Source organism: Bidens hawaiensis, unplaced genomic scaffold (genome assembly GCF_021521415.1).
Source record: "Bidens hawaiensis isolate Kalapana, Puna unplaced genomic scaffold, B.hawaiensis_p1.1 tig00042392_1, whole genome shotgun sequence".
Classification (NCBI taxonomy): domain Eukaryota; kingdom Viridiplantae; phylum Streptophyta; class Magnoliopsida; order Asterales; family Asteraceae; genus Bidens; species Bidens hawaiensis.
The window spans coordinates 129,304-144,271 of NW_027505782.1; the positions used below are offsets into that span (position 1 = coordinate 129,304).

The 14,968-nt window shown below is 32.8% G+C and overlaps 1 protein-coding gene across 1 annotated transcript; it reads right to left on the reverse strand.

The window, feature by feature from the left end:
- Positions 1 to 13,371: 13,371 nt before the first annotated feature.
- LOC143615290 (uncharacterized) lies at positions 13,372 to 14,124 on the reverse strand. Its single transcript, XM_077088458.1, has one exon. It carries the CDS (start codon positions 14,122 to 14,124, stop codon positions 13,372 to 13,374), a length of 753 nt encoding a protein of 250 aa, XP_076944573.1.
- Positions 14,125 to 14,968: the final 844 nt, after the last annotated feature.

Below are 14,968 nucleotides of genomic sequence, written 5' to 3' on the forward strand. Positions count from 1 at the left end.
ATTTTAAATAAATAGAGTTTACACATTTGAATGTTAATTATTGGGTTAAAAGTAATTTTGAAAAAAATTGGGCCGCAAATATCAAAAATTCCTCAGACTTAAAACTGGTTTGCCGGTAAAAACCGGTATTTTAGAAAAAAATCGCTGGTACGACTATCTAGCAAACCGGTCAAAAATACCGGGCTCAAAAATACCGACTTGTTGTACGAAATCCAGTTCAACCGACCGGTTTTTAAAACACTGGTGTTTTGCCATATCAGGTTATTTTATTCACACCAACATTTTTACTATATCGACAATGAAGGAAACTTTAATTTATATATAATTTTGTTTATTCTTTAATACTTTTTTAATATAAAATGTTTTATAAAATTTAATATGAAAATGTTTATGTGGACCACTATAATCACATCAAGTATGTTCAAATCTATAACTTACCTACAGGTTTGAAACCAACGTGAAATATAAGGGTTTTTTTAATGGTTGATTTCCGATTAAACAATTTTAATTCACCAAAATATTCCGAAGAAATTAAGAATAACAAATAGCAAATTTCTGTCATACGTAGTTGATGGCAACATGTTATCACAACCATGTTTTAAAACTCAAATTTCATGATGATAATTAACACCTTTAGACATTCAAATCGGATAGTACTTCTCATATACTTTTTTTTAAATGGTTCGTTCGAATAAAACAAGTTTAATTCACCAGACATTCCTAAAGGAATTAAAATGACATAGTATTCCCTTGCATACGCTTGATGATGGCAAATCGTTATCAAACCCATGTTTTGAAACTCAGTTCTTGTGATTCAACACATAAGAGGTTTAGACTTTCAAAACTAGATTTATTTCGTATACTATTTTAAGTGGTTCATTACCAATTAAATAAGTTTAATTCACCAGACATCCCAGAAGGAATTAAGAATGACATATAGCATTCCTTGGCATTCGCTTGTTGATGGAAACTAGTTATCACAAACATGTTTCAAAACTCAATTCTCATGATGATGTTCTACACATAAGAGGTTTAGACTTTCAAAACTCCTAGTATTTCATAAACTTTTTATTTTTTTTAAATGGTAGGTTACCAATTAAACAAGTTTAATTCATCAGACATCCCGGAAGAAATTAAGAAAGACAAATAGCATTCCCTGGCATACACTTGTTGATGGCAATTCGTTATTGCAACCATGCTTCAAAACTCAATTCTCATGATGATGTTCAACACATAAGAGGTTTAGACTTTCAAAGCTAGCAAGTATTTCCTAAACTTTTATTTCACATGGTTTTTTACCAATTAAACAAGTTTAATTCACCAGACATTCCGGGAGGAATTAAGAATGGCAGATAGCATTCCCTGGCATACGCTTGTTGATGGAAACTCGTTATCACAACCATGTTTCAATACTCAATTTTCATGATGATGTTCAACACATAAGAGGTTTAGAATTTCAAAGCTAGCAAGTATTTCCTAATTTTTTCAAATGGTTGGCTTACCATATAAACAAGTTTAATTCACCAGACATTCCGGAAGGAATTAAGAATGACAGATAGCATTCCTTGGTATACACTTTTTGATGGCAACTTATTATCACAACCATGTTTTAAAACTCAATTCTAATGATGATGTTCAACATATAAGAGGTTTAAACAAAATTCTTTTTAAATGGTTCATTACCAATTAAACAAGTTTAATTCCCTAGACATTCCGGAAGGAATTAAGAATGATAGATAACATTCCCTGGCATACACTTGTTGATGGAAACTCGTTATCACAACCATGTTTTAAAACTCAATTTTCATGATGATGTTCAACAAATAAGAGTTTTAGACTTTCAAAGCTAGCAAGTATTTCCTGAACTTTTTTTTAAATGGTTGATTACCAATTAAACAAGTTTAATTCACCAGACATCCCGGAAGGAATTAAGAATGACAGATAACATTCCCTTGCATACGCTTGTTGATGGCAACTCGTTATCACAACCATGTTTTAAAACTGAATTCTCATGATTATGATCAACACAAAAGAGGATTAGACTTTCAAAGTTGGTAGTATTTCCTAAATATTTTTCAAAATGGTTTGTTACCAATTAAACAAGTTTAATTTACCAGACATCCCGGAAGGAATTAAGAAAGACAAATAGCATTCCCTGGCATACACTTGTTGATGGCAATTCGTTATTGCAACCATGCTTCAAAACTCAATTCTCATGATGATGTTCAACACATAAGAGGTTTAGACTTTCAAAGCTAGCAAGTATTTCCTAAACTTTTATTTCACATGGTTTGTTACCAATTAAACAAGTTTAATTCACCAGACATTCCGGGAGGAATTAAGAATGGCAGATAGCATTACCTGGCATACGCTTGTTGATGGAAACTCGTTATCACAACCATGTTTCAATACTCAATTTTCATGATGATGTTCAACACATAAGAGGTTTAGAATTTCAAAGCTAGCAAGTATTTCCTAATTTTTTCAAATGGTTGGCTTACCATATAAACAAGTTTAATTCACCAGACATTCCGGAAGGAATTAAGAATGACAGATAGCATTCCTTGGCATACACTTTTTGATGGCAACTCGTTATCACAACCTTGTTATAAAACTCAATTCTAATGATGATGTTCAACATATTAGAGGTTTAGACTTTCAAAGTTTGTAGTATTTCCAAAATTCTTTTTAAATGGTTCTTACCAATTAAACAAGTTTAATTCACCAAACATTCCGGAAGGAATTAAGAATGACAGATAGCATTCCCTAGCATACATTTGTTGATGACGACTCATTATCTCGACCGTGTTTTAGAACTTAATTCTCATGATGATGTTTAGCACATGAAACATTTATAATTCATTAAGCTAATATAAATAAAATCAAATAAATAAAGAAAACTAACCTTTAAGATTATGTAAGTAGAGAAGGGAAGAATTTATATGATGAGTATTTGATGATTGTTGTGCTTAAATACAAACTAGAGAGCTCTTTATATAGGCTAGAGTCATAAACATTGATGATATAGTATTATATTTTATTACACAATTTAATGATATAGATTCTTCTAGATGTGAAATTGTATCTACATATATATATATACATATATATATAATACATTTATTAAATTTTTCTAAGCACATAAGTTTCATTATTTGAAAACATTAATACAATAGAGTAAATGAAATATGAAAGAGATCAATCTACTATGTTCCTGTGAATAACTAGTAGTTGACCCGCCCGGTGGACGGGAATATGAACTTAGGAATGTGATGACTACATCAATTTAGTACCAAATGTGACGGCTTGGTTACCTACTAACACATTTTGAGAGGTACGGGTTCACGGGAATAGCAATTAAAGTCAATTACTTCATATCATATTTATATATTTATGTTTTGCAACAATGGGATGCACAATGCATGATGCATCAACTTTGACGGCTACATTAATTCAGTAACATGAATGGGCAGAAGACATGTTTGGATGAGATACTGAGGTTGTGAGGAAGAATAAGTGTATGCATGGTTATATTTTTACGTGTTAATCGGTATCATTTGGGTCTGTTTCTTACTTCACTATCTAACCCGTGGTATGTGAATGGGTTGTATGCTTTTGCCTTACCCAACATTAGGCATCATAAAAACATGTATGACATATTAATGCATGAATGTATGTATGATAAAAATCATTTCACACAAGTTGTTTAATGTCATAATACCATAGCTATCTTTATATTATAAAGGAAAACAAATTTGTTTATCAAGTTCAAAAGTTTTAACCAATGATCATTGATAATTCTTAATCTTCTCTTTTTGTCATCAAATTGCCCAAATTGCCATATTTTTTCAATGTTTTAGTCTTCTTATGATTAGGCATTAATAAATCTAAAGTCGGGCCATCACCTATACATTTTTTGAACTATACAAGAAAAAATAACTACCAAAGGATAACCCAAAATAAACCCAACCCATTATGCAAGTAAATAGATGGTAATTAGAGGGAAGAAATGAATGAGTGGTCCCCATAGATATTTCCCAAAAATTAAATACCGTTTGGTATAAAACCTTAGTCCCTTATTCATGTCTACAAGTACAAGTTATGCAAATTGCAAAGAAAAGCTATGAAAGAACAATTTAATTAACACTTTTTTTACCATAAAGATGCAAAATATAAAATGCAAAAGCTCACAAGTTGCTAACCAGTGGCTTTCATATTCAAGCTTGAACTGGACCAGTTAAGTCTCAAGCATGCAACACTACTTGCATAAAGATAGCACACGATCATACAAAAGACCACACAAACCAAAATTCAAGTAAAAAATTATAAATACATGTTAAAAGAGAAAAGAAGAAATAAATGCAACACCCAAAAGGAGCAAATAGAGGAGACAGTTTGACCTGTTTGTGGACAACCTGGTCATTCAGGTTATAATTTAGCCTCTAAAATTTTGGGTTACTTGAGAGAAGCAATTTCGTGAGTACCAACACCATCTCAACTAATGAAAAAATATTAAAAATTTAGCATTAAAAAATTGAAAGCAATAAAACTAAATTTTAGTACCTTATATCGGGACTGATGTATCGGCACAACTCATATGGTAATCAGATGAACGTATCGACACAAACAATATGGCTAACACCCAAACTTTATTGATGATTAAGAAATCTGACTCAAAAACTTGATACAATATCCAATACCCTAAACACGGTATATATAGACTAACCTAAACACGTTAGAATATATTTAGGATACAATAAAATAAACACGATAATTATTTCCATCTAAACCTAAAATAGATTATTCCATAAAATAACTATCCATAGATAACCGATTGCTTGCACGCCAAGATAACCGGTTTCTTGTATCCCAAGTCGCTCCACGCATAGCCATAAGTCGACTCGGTAATTCCCAACAACCATCCCCTGAATTTCTGAGTCGTACAAGGGAGATCTTCCAACTTTAACAAGGCGTGCATTTCCTTGAATTTAATCCGCGCGAGAGCAACCAAAAACCGTATCTTCTCGATTCGTGCTTCCGGGGCGAACACTTTGTCATAATCAATCCCGGGTTGTTGCACGCATCCTTTCACCACAAGCATCGCCTTGTGTTTGTTTATTGACTCGCCGGGATTCCGTTTTACCTTGAATACCCGTTTACCGATTGGTTTAACTTCTTTTGGTAACCTCGTTAAACTCCGCGTTTTCTTTTTCTTGATTGAATTGATCTCGGCCCGCATCGCTTTCATCCACTCGGGTTTCAATTTCGCTTCATCAAAACTACTCATTTCATCATTCAATAACACTAGTAATTCTTCGAGTTCTTCATTGGAATTATTAACCTTACTGCAGTTTGCGACAAAGCTGCTGCTGTTAGCGACACCTTCGTTGCCGCTGCTATTGTTGTTTGCGACAGCTTCACTACTGTTTGCGACAGTTTGGCTACCGTTAGCGACGACTGTGTCGTTGTTGCTGTTGTAGGCTGAACCGTCGCTATTGCTGCTGTCAGTTAGGGTTGAGTTCGATTTCACTCGTCCAGATCCGACGTCTATTGGCCCGCAAACACCGGAGATCATACCTGGTAATTTTGCTTGTAAACACGTTGGGCTCCCAATATTTAATCGGATTTTATAAAGCATCTTGGAGTTCCTCGTGACCTTCATTAGTAACCTTCCACTACTATCGTGCATCGTTAAGCAGTTACTCCTCATCCGAATATCACAACCCGACTCGGTTGCTTGACCCAAACTAATCACATTACATTGCAAACCTGGAATATAATTGTGACATCCGTCAAATTCGGGTCTCGAGTCGTTTTCGTTTTGTAAACTTTTATTACGGGAACCCGACTCAACATTTTTAGAACTTTATTTATTTATTATACAATATTATATTATATATTTCGATCACCAATGAATCGATGTTTTGTCATATTATAGTGTCGTTAAAGAACATAAGGGATTCAAACTAATTTTTCGTAAAGTCGTTATAGGCTTTGTAAATCTTTAAATCTCATATAAACGTTGTTTGCAACTTAAGGGACCTTTTATGTAAATATGTACCATATACATATAACTAAAAACCCTAAACCTAACATTTACATCACAAACAAACCACACCAGCCGCCACCCTCCCTTCCTTGCCATTTTCCGGCGACCGGAATTGGTATCCGGCGACCTCAGGCCACCTTACTCCCACCTTTCTTCCTCCGGCGAGCACCACCTCCGAACACCACCCACCACCTCCACCGCAGCCATCACTCCAGCCGCACCACCACCTCCTCCCTTTTACCCTCCACGATTTTCCGGCAGCCCCCTCCTCCCCCTTTCCCCTTCGACTTCGTTTTCCAGCGACCGAAAAACCGGCCGCCGCCTACTCAGTCCCGCAACTCTCTCTCTGCCTCTCTTTCTCTTTCGGTTTCTCTCTTTCTCTCTCGGCCTCTCTCTCTCTCTTTCTCTCTCTCAGTCTCTCTCTCTATTCGGCTCACTCTCCCCGTCTCTCTCTCATCTCCGGTGGATTTCGGCTCGGTTCATTCCCGGTATCAAGCCACGACCCGTGAACACGAAAAAGGTATATAATTTGGGTGTTGGTGTTACTAAACTCCATATATCGATTATCGGGTGTTTACGTTGTGGGAACGAGTTTGGTTTTAAATTGTCATTTAAATTATGGAATTGGTTTGTTAACATATTGTGTCTCGGGATTTAGATTTTTGAGTCGTCTCGTCAAGACCCGAGTTCGAGTCCCCCGTTAAAACCGATTTTGTGTTATTGTTGTTAAAAGTTGTATAATTAGTATAAAACCATTTAATATATAAAACTCATTATTTATAACGATTATTATTATATTTATTATTATTATCATTATTATTATAAATATTAAAGTTGCTATTATTATTTATAAAGATCATATTACTAATTATTAAAATCATATTTCTATCATTTATTTATTAACAATATTATTATTATTATTATTATTATTATTATTATTATTGTTGTTGTTATTAACTAGATGGTTTTTATTATTATTACTATTGTTGTTAATATTATCCACTTGTTTTTATTGAACCAAAACCCATGTCGAGCCTAGTTGTCGTTTCACGTCATTAATACTCGAGTTACATTTTTCTCACTAATACTATTAGTATTAAAATGTTATAAGCTAGTTATTATCATTTATATGACACATATAATTATTATTATTAGTAAAATTCAAAGCCATTAATAACGTAATCAACAACAAAAGTAATTATTATATTGTTATTATTATTAATTTTAACAACAATCCTCAAGTGGTAGTATAGTTATATATCATCAACATTATCTTATATATCTATATATATAGATAACATATTTTAAAAATCATTATTATCATTTCTATCTTAAACATTAATAATATTATTATAAACCTTATTATCAATTCATTTTTTTTATAAAACCGAACTCTTGAATTAAACTCGTCTTGTTTCTATTTAATATTGGTTTAGTTATTTAAAAGCCCAAATAAAATAATATTATTTTATTTTAAACTATTAATTAAGTGTGAGTCCCTAATCGTTAGCAAATTAACCGGTAATCCGATTTACAACCGAACCTCATCGTTCAATGTTTCCAATATAGTTTCATTATGCTTTCAAGTTCATTAATATATATTACGTTATTTATTTTAGCTAAGGTGTTTATCGTTTCAAGTCGGATCTGTTCGTTTACCGTTCGAGCTTCATTTATTTATATATTTATTTCTCGGTTCATCAGTCGAGATGAGTACTTTCATACCCCTTTTTTCATCTTTCATTTTGGGGTGACATTTCATACTTATCAAACTAAATGCTTTATATACTTGAATCTTAAACCTACAAACGTGATTGTATACCTTACTTGAATAATTGCTCGATTTGGTGTTCTATGCTTACATGCTTTTATGCTTTTGTGTTTATCGCTTTTGGATTGTGAAACTATAAATCCTAGACCATTTGGCAACCCCTCATGGCAAGGTGTCGTTAACGTAATGCAATTAACGATAACTATTAAATCCTAGACTACTTGGCAACCCCTTGTAGCTAGGTGGTGCTAATGTGTTTAGCAACTGTCTATAAAATCCTAAACTATTTGGCAACCCCTTATAGTTGGGTGTCGCTAACTTGTTAGCGATAACTATTTTATCCAAATTTATAGCTTATATTTATTGTTTTGTATACAAGTTTTGTGGCTCTTTATTACTATATACTTATATGCTCAAACTTATGAATTGCTCACCAACCTTTGTGTTGACAAACTTTATTTTATGAAATGTTACAGGTTTGACTTTTGTTGACTCGAGAACTTGATGAGAACGTTACCAAGACCTTTAGGATATTAGTAAAACGAACAATATAATTGTTACTTGCATTCAATTTGTTTGTGTGAACGAGATGTGTTGATTATTGGTTTATGAAATAAATGAGTTGATTAAATATTGTCACTTTAAATAGTGTCTTGTGTATTTGTCCAATCACGTTGCACCCCGGCATGTTCCGCCGCCTTTGGTCGGGGTGTTACAGATTGGTATCAGAGCCACAAGACTATAAGATAGGTGGTTAGACGTAACGACCTAGTATAGCCTTTACTTCAGGGTCCTTATACGTGTTGTCTATACGTGTTTAATATACTTGATTGTTCAATGCACTTGTTTATTTATATACTTATTTATTTTATCAAATCATAAATATACACATACACACACTTTCATAGTACTCCAAGGCATCCTTACCTTAAAACGCAAAAACATTAGATTTTTATTGTGTATTATGGATCACGAGCTTAACTTGGATCCCGTTGTTTCAAATCTCCTTAAATATTGTCTCATATGAGATGACCACTTTAAGTAGTCGAATGCGAGCGTTCCGCTCGCCATCCTAATTTTCGGTGTTGAAACAATAGAACCGTGGTGGTTCGTGGACTAGTGTTTTGACATGACGTTGTATCTCGATTTATTGTGTTATTATTGTTATTTGAGTCAAAAACATGAAAAGTCGCGGTGGTTCGTGCACATGTTTGGACTCCAACGTGGTGTTTTGTAAATGTATTTTTTTTAGAGTTGGAATATCAAGTCATGGTGGTTCATGCACGATTTTTCCATCTTTAAATTCTTAAGACATTGTTTACAAATTTCAAAAATTTATACCATTTTTCCTTTATTTTGTTATAAATTCTTATCACAAGTCTTCATTTATAAATGTTATATTTTTCTTATTGTTAATAATTCTTTCATATCCCAATTTTATATGGCAAAGTTTTACACCAATTTTCTCATTTTGATTTCACAAGAATTTTTATTGCAAATTTCTTTCATTAAAATCTCTTTATTATTAAAAAAAATTAATAAATAAATAAATATATATATATATAGTTTGATCTATTCATAATGATCTTTAATATGCCATTTATTTTCATTAAAACGATTTACATACAAATTTCATTATATTAAGAAGGTTTTATGATAATTTCACCTCAACATTTCAAGTAAATTTTCCTATTGTATAAACTTTAAATTTTCTTTAAAGTCCTTTACAAAAAAATTTTTGTATAAAATTTCATTTTTATAACTATTCCGTTTATTTTGAACGATCCTTTCACAACATTGATTATTTAAACTTTTCACGATGTTTTAATTATATTACATAATATCCATGGTAGAATTCTCATTACCTAAAATCTATTTTACAACAACTTTCATTATGCATTTTTGCTTCATCATAAATTTTCACCAATAAAACTTGCATCTTATGATACAACTCGTTTTAAAAAAAAATAAATAAATAAAAATTCTTACGATAGTTTTGCCATGATCTTCCAAGAAAGTCACAAACTTATAGCTTGTAATCTTCTTGAAACTCTCATGCAAAACTTCATAGAAATTTTACTTAAAAGACAAAAATCGTTTACTTTTGATTTCTCGATTTACAATGCCGGTCATTCTAACTTACTATAATAATTTCGTCACAAGATATTAAATAATGGACTTGGTAAAAAAAAAAAGATTTTTTCGCAACTTTGCATTCCCAAAAACGACATTCATCATTTAATATTGAAACCCCATAACAAATTTTAACATTCAAGTTACGTATTTCAAATTTCCTCATAAGCAAAAACAAATTAAAAAAATAAAAAAATTATTTTAATCTTTATAAAATTTTTTTGTGTAATTCACACGCTCGGATCTCAAAAAATAAAATTTCAGTTTATATAATATATATTTTCATATATATGTTAACTTGTAAATTTTTTTATTATCAAAATTTCATGGATACTTCAAACATTATTTATAAATTATGATATTTAAAATTTAATACATATTTTTAGTAAAAAAAAAAACCTCCCTATACACAACCACAAGTTTCCCAAACACCCGTATCCCATCTCAAACTACCGCCTTAAATTAAACCATCCTTACACGTCAAAAGTTTTCCCGCGCACTCAAATCTTTCCTCAATATAAACGAAACCTAAACATCCAAAAGTATATCCACACCTACTCAAACCCCATGCAAGTCCAAGATATACAAAAATCAACCCAACAAAATGCCGTAACTATCGACACTTCCGCGCCACAAAACCTATCAAACTTACTATCCTAATACTTTAAATACACTGACAAACACTCCTTACAAAATACATGAATAAACCGAATCTCAACCCAAGCTAGCCAAGATCAAATTTTCCAACCCATCAACTTAACCCGAGCTTAAATAAGCCAAACCTCACCTATTAGCCCAACCACTACTCACACAAATCATCCAAGTCTAACCCACTCAAACGACCTAAACTCACAAACCTTATCAATCCAACTCAAGAAAACCCAACTACCCAAGCCAACCGAAACATACTCACTCTTCACCAAATTTCCAAACCATTTACCATTCGAAGCCTAAAACCTCTCCATATACACACAAGCTTCGTTTTATCCTTAATTCTTATATATATATATATATATGTGTGTGTGTGTATACCTACATACAACTAATGTATTTATAACAACCTCATGTATTCAAATAATCGCTTTTAAATTATAAACTTTTACAAAAAGGGGATGATTTACGTATTATTATACTCACATTTTTATAAATCACCTTTGTAAAATGTAATACGGAAATGACAACAAAAATTTGATTATGAGGATTTTTTTTCAAAGAGATTTATTAAACGATTATATGTATAATTTCAAGGCTTAAAATATTGTCACCTACGGTGATAAATCTTTTAATAACTTTATAAATACGAGGTTTCATTCTGAATGTTCAATGTAAGTTTTATTCAATAACAAATTACAGCTTTCATCATTTTTCATAAACTAAATGACCATGGCCTTGCAAATCTTTTGGGACGCGTTTATGGCTACACAAATTTTTGCTCAATAACGATTTACGCGACTATTACCTCTTATTATCGCAACCATCATCACTTTATATAATTTATTTTCATCGCAATAACTCAATGTATACAAACTCCTTTAACAAACTGGACTTAAAAGGTTTACATTTGATAATGATCAAAACGTTTCTTTAGCTACGCAATACCGCGGTATATTGATATTATTATATTCATTTTCTTGGAAATAATAAAACGACTTTACTAGAGATTTCATTTTCGATGTTATTCTTATATTTTCAATGAACATATAAAACGCGATTTACCTATTTCGTCATTTATTTAAGTCTCACTGTTATTGCGATTTTTCTTTTCTTTTGATGAGATGTTTCGATTTCAATATTATGCACATGAGATTTCATTTTTGTGTTTTGAATTTTCATGACCGAATTCAAGTTATTCTATGACAATTTGTGTAATACTTTTAAAACTTTAACTTCGCTAAAAATCTCGTTTATCTTTTAAACGATATTTTCATGACTATGTTGTTTATATTTAAGCATTTATGTAAACACGATTTTATACGTTATTCTATATCATTTTATCTAATCTATTAACGGCCTATGTGTGGCTGTCTACAAGTTTTGGCGCTATTAGGAACCGTTATTATAATGACGATTATATAAATGGTTTCACAATAGTGGTCGTATTCACGTTTTATCACATTTCATCGATTGTTTTGGTTGTTAATCAATACTATTTTATTTATATTGATGCACGTATGCGTCACCCCAAAGAAACTCACCTCATTCTTATATTATCACATTTCATGTAATCATATCCTCAAATACTTATAACCTCAAGTTTGTTCACGTGTGAAATTCATCGTACGACGTTATTTCAAGTTGTATAATCCTTTATCCCAACTTTATGTGATCATTTATTGGACTTTTCATTTCTATTTATCGAGTTTCATCTTATCAATTTTACTTATTACCTCGATTTATAAACCTTGGTAACTATCTTGATGACTTTTGACTTCGAATCTTATTTCATATTGTTTACCCTAATTTTTTTTATCTATTTGATCGTCTTTACTTAATTTAAGACGAATTGTTATTTTCGCCTTGGTTTATATTCTAAGACCATAAACTGTTTCACTTATGTATCCCATTTTCCTACTTATTAAAAAGTCAATCCCGAAATTTTCAACCGCTAGTACTGTTTTGTCAATATTGGTAAAAATTCAACAAATTTATTTACACATCTATTATTTAAAGAATTCAAATAAATATGTCTCTTAAACCACACAATGGAATGAACCATGTGGACCATACGACGATCTAAATAATTATGGGTGCACACTTAATTAATGAAATCCCCGTATGGAAGCCATAGTAAGTACGGTTGTGTGCGATTACTCAGACCCGAGCATGATGGCAGAAAAACGATAAAAATGCGAAGTCATGATAAGGACATTGTGGATACGCCGCCGGTACATCCTATATATAAGTGCATTTATTATGTTTCTCATTTGTAGCATTTTCCGAGTCATCCAAGGATTTGACGTTATTCTTTTGTCAAAAGTTTTTTGCTTGCAATTATCTTACTAAAGACAGTATTCGTTAGTAATTATTTTCTTTCTAGTTTATTTTAATTTCGGGACGAAATTTCTAAAAAGTTGGGGATACTGTGACATCCGTCAAATTCGGGTCTCGAGTCGTTTTCGTTTTGTAAACTTTTATTACGGGAACCCGACTCAACATTTTTAGAACTTTATTTATTTATTCGTTTAGTTTAGTTCCGTCTATTTATTTAGAACTTTTATTACGAACCTTACTCGTCCGTCTATTTGTTCGTTTAGTTCCGCAAAATATTCACGGTTTCCCGTCATATGGTTACTCGCACCATTATCTAAGTGCCACATGTTGGTCTCGCCCGAATTGGTATCGTACTTTGTCGGAATTACTTTATCTTCGTTAAGGTATACGGTTTCCCGGACACCTTCCATCATGAAAAACGAAGCATCTAAACCATTTGTTTTATTTTCTTCTGTCCGGTTAGATTTACTTCATCTTTCCGAAATCGGTCGGGGCACCTCGAAACAAAGTGCCCAAATTCATCGCACCTGTAGCATTTAATATGTGACAAATCTCGTTCCATACCTTTTCCTTTCTTATCATCTCGACCGCGTCCCCGTCCTCTTGAAGCATAGGATCCTCGACCTCGACCCCTGCTAACCGGTTCATATTTGGTGAACATTAACCGACTTTGACTGCTCTCGGTTTGAAGATTGTCTTCCTTTATCCTCTCTTCATAGGCTTTTAATCGACCCACCACATCATCGAACCCAACCGTCTTTAAATCTAAAACTTGTTCGAGTGATGCAACTATATGAATAAAGCGTCTCGAAAGACTCGTAAGGAATTTTTTTACAATTTTTTCTTCCGAGAATATCTCTCCGAGCGTGGCGGCTTTTGACGAGTAACTCGATAACGTGGCTGCATACTCATCAATCGTCCCTGTTTCATTCATCTTCAACCCGTCAAACTCTGACGTTAGGGTTTGGAGCTTCGCCTCCTTCACCCGTTCTGCACCTAGATGTCGGGTCTTTAACGCTTCCCACATCTTTTTCGCCGTGCGCAGATTACCCACTTGTAAAATCTGTGCTTCAGGGATCGACTGAAAAATCAAAGCGATTGCAATATTGTTTAGTTTTGCATCGCCGTTACCCGGATCGATCGTGTCCCACACGCCATGCACATTCATCAGCACGCGCATGTGCATAGCCCAAACCGTGTAATTCGTTGTTGATAGTTTCGGACATTGAAACGAGTTCGTGTTCGTTTCTTTGGCCGGTGGTCGATCACCCATCTTTAAACGTTGCCTTTTTCCCTTTTTTTTCTTGTTTTTTCCAAGCAACAATGAATGAAAATACTTTTCTTTTTTCAACTTTACGTGGAGGTGGGGTCCAACAGAGGAATTCCAATTTCTTTGCACTCTTGAATTCACAGTCACAATTCCTCCTGTTTTGCAACAAGATTCCGAAACAACAGAAGAACACAATCGCCAGTTTTAATTTCTCCACAACGATCACGACTTTGATCGACTGTGCTTTATCACCGGAAAGGAGCTTTACCGCTCTGATACCAATTATGGTAATCAGATGAACGTATCGACACAAACAATATGGCTAACACCCAAACTTTATTGATGATCAAGAAATCTGACTCAAAAACTTGATACAATATCCAATACCCTAAACACGGTATATATAGACTAACCTAAACACGTTAGAATATATTTAGGATACAATAAAATAAACACGATAATTATTTCCATCTAAACCTAAAATAGATTATTCCATAAAAAAACTATCCATAGATAACCGATTACTTGCACGCCAAGATAACCGGTTTCTTGTATCCCAAGTCGCTCCACGCATAGCCATAAGTCGACTCGGTAATTCCCAACCACTCACTCATGTAGCTCTGAAAGAAGTGCATACTCTACAAACATAATTGATATAGATCAAAATATAAACAACAAAACATAACAACAATTTTAATTGATATAAAAACAATACTTCATTGTTTTTTCCCTTTGTGGTCAAAATCACTTACTC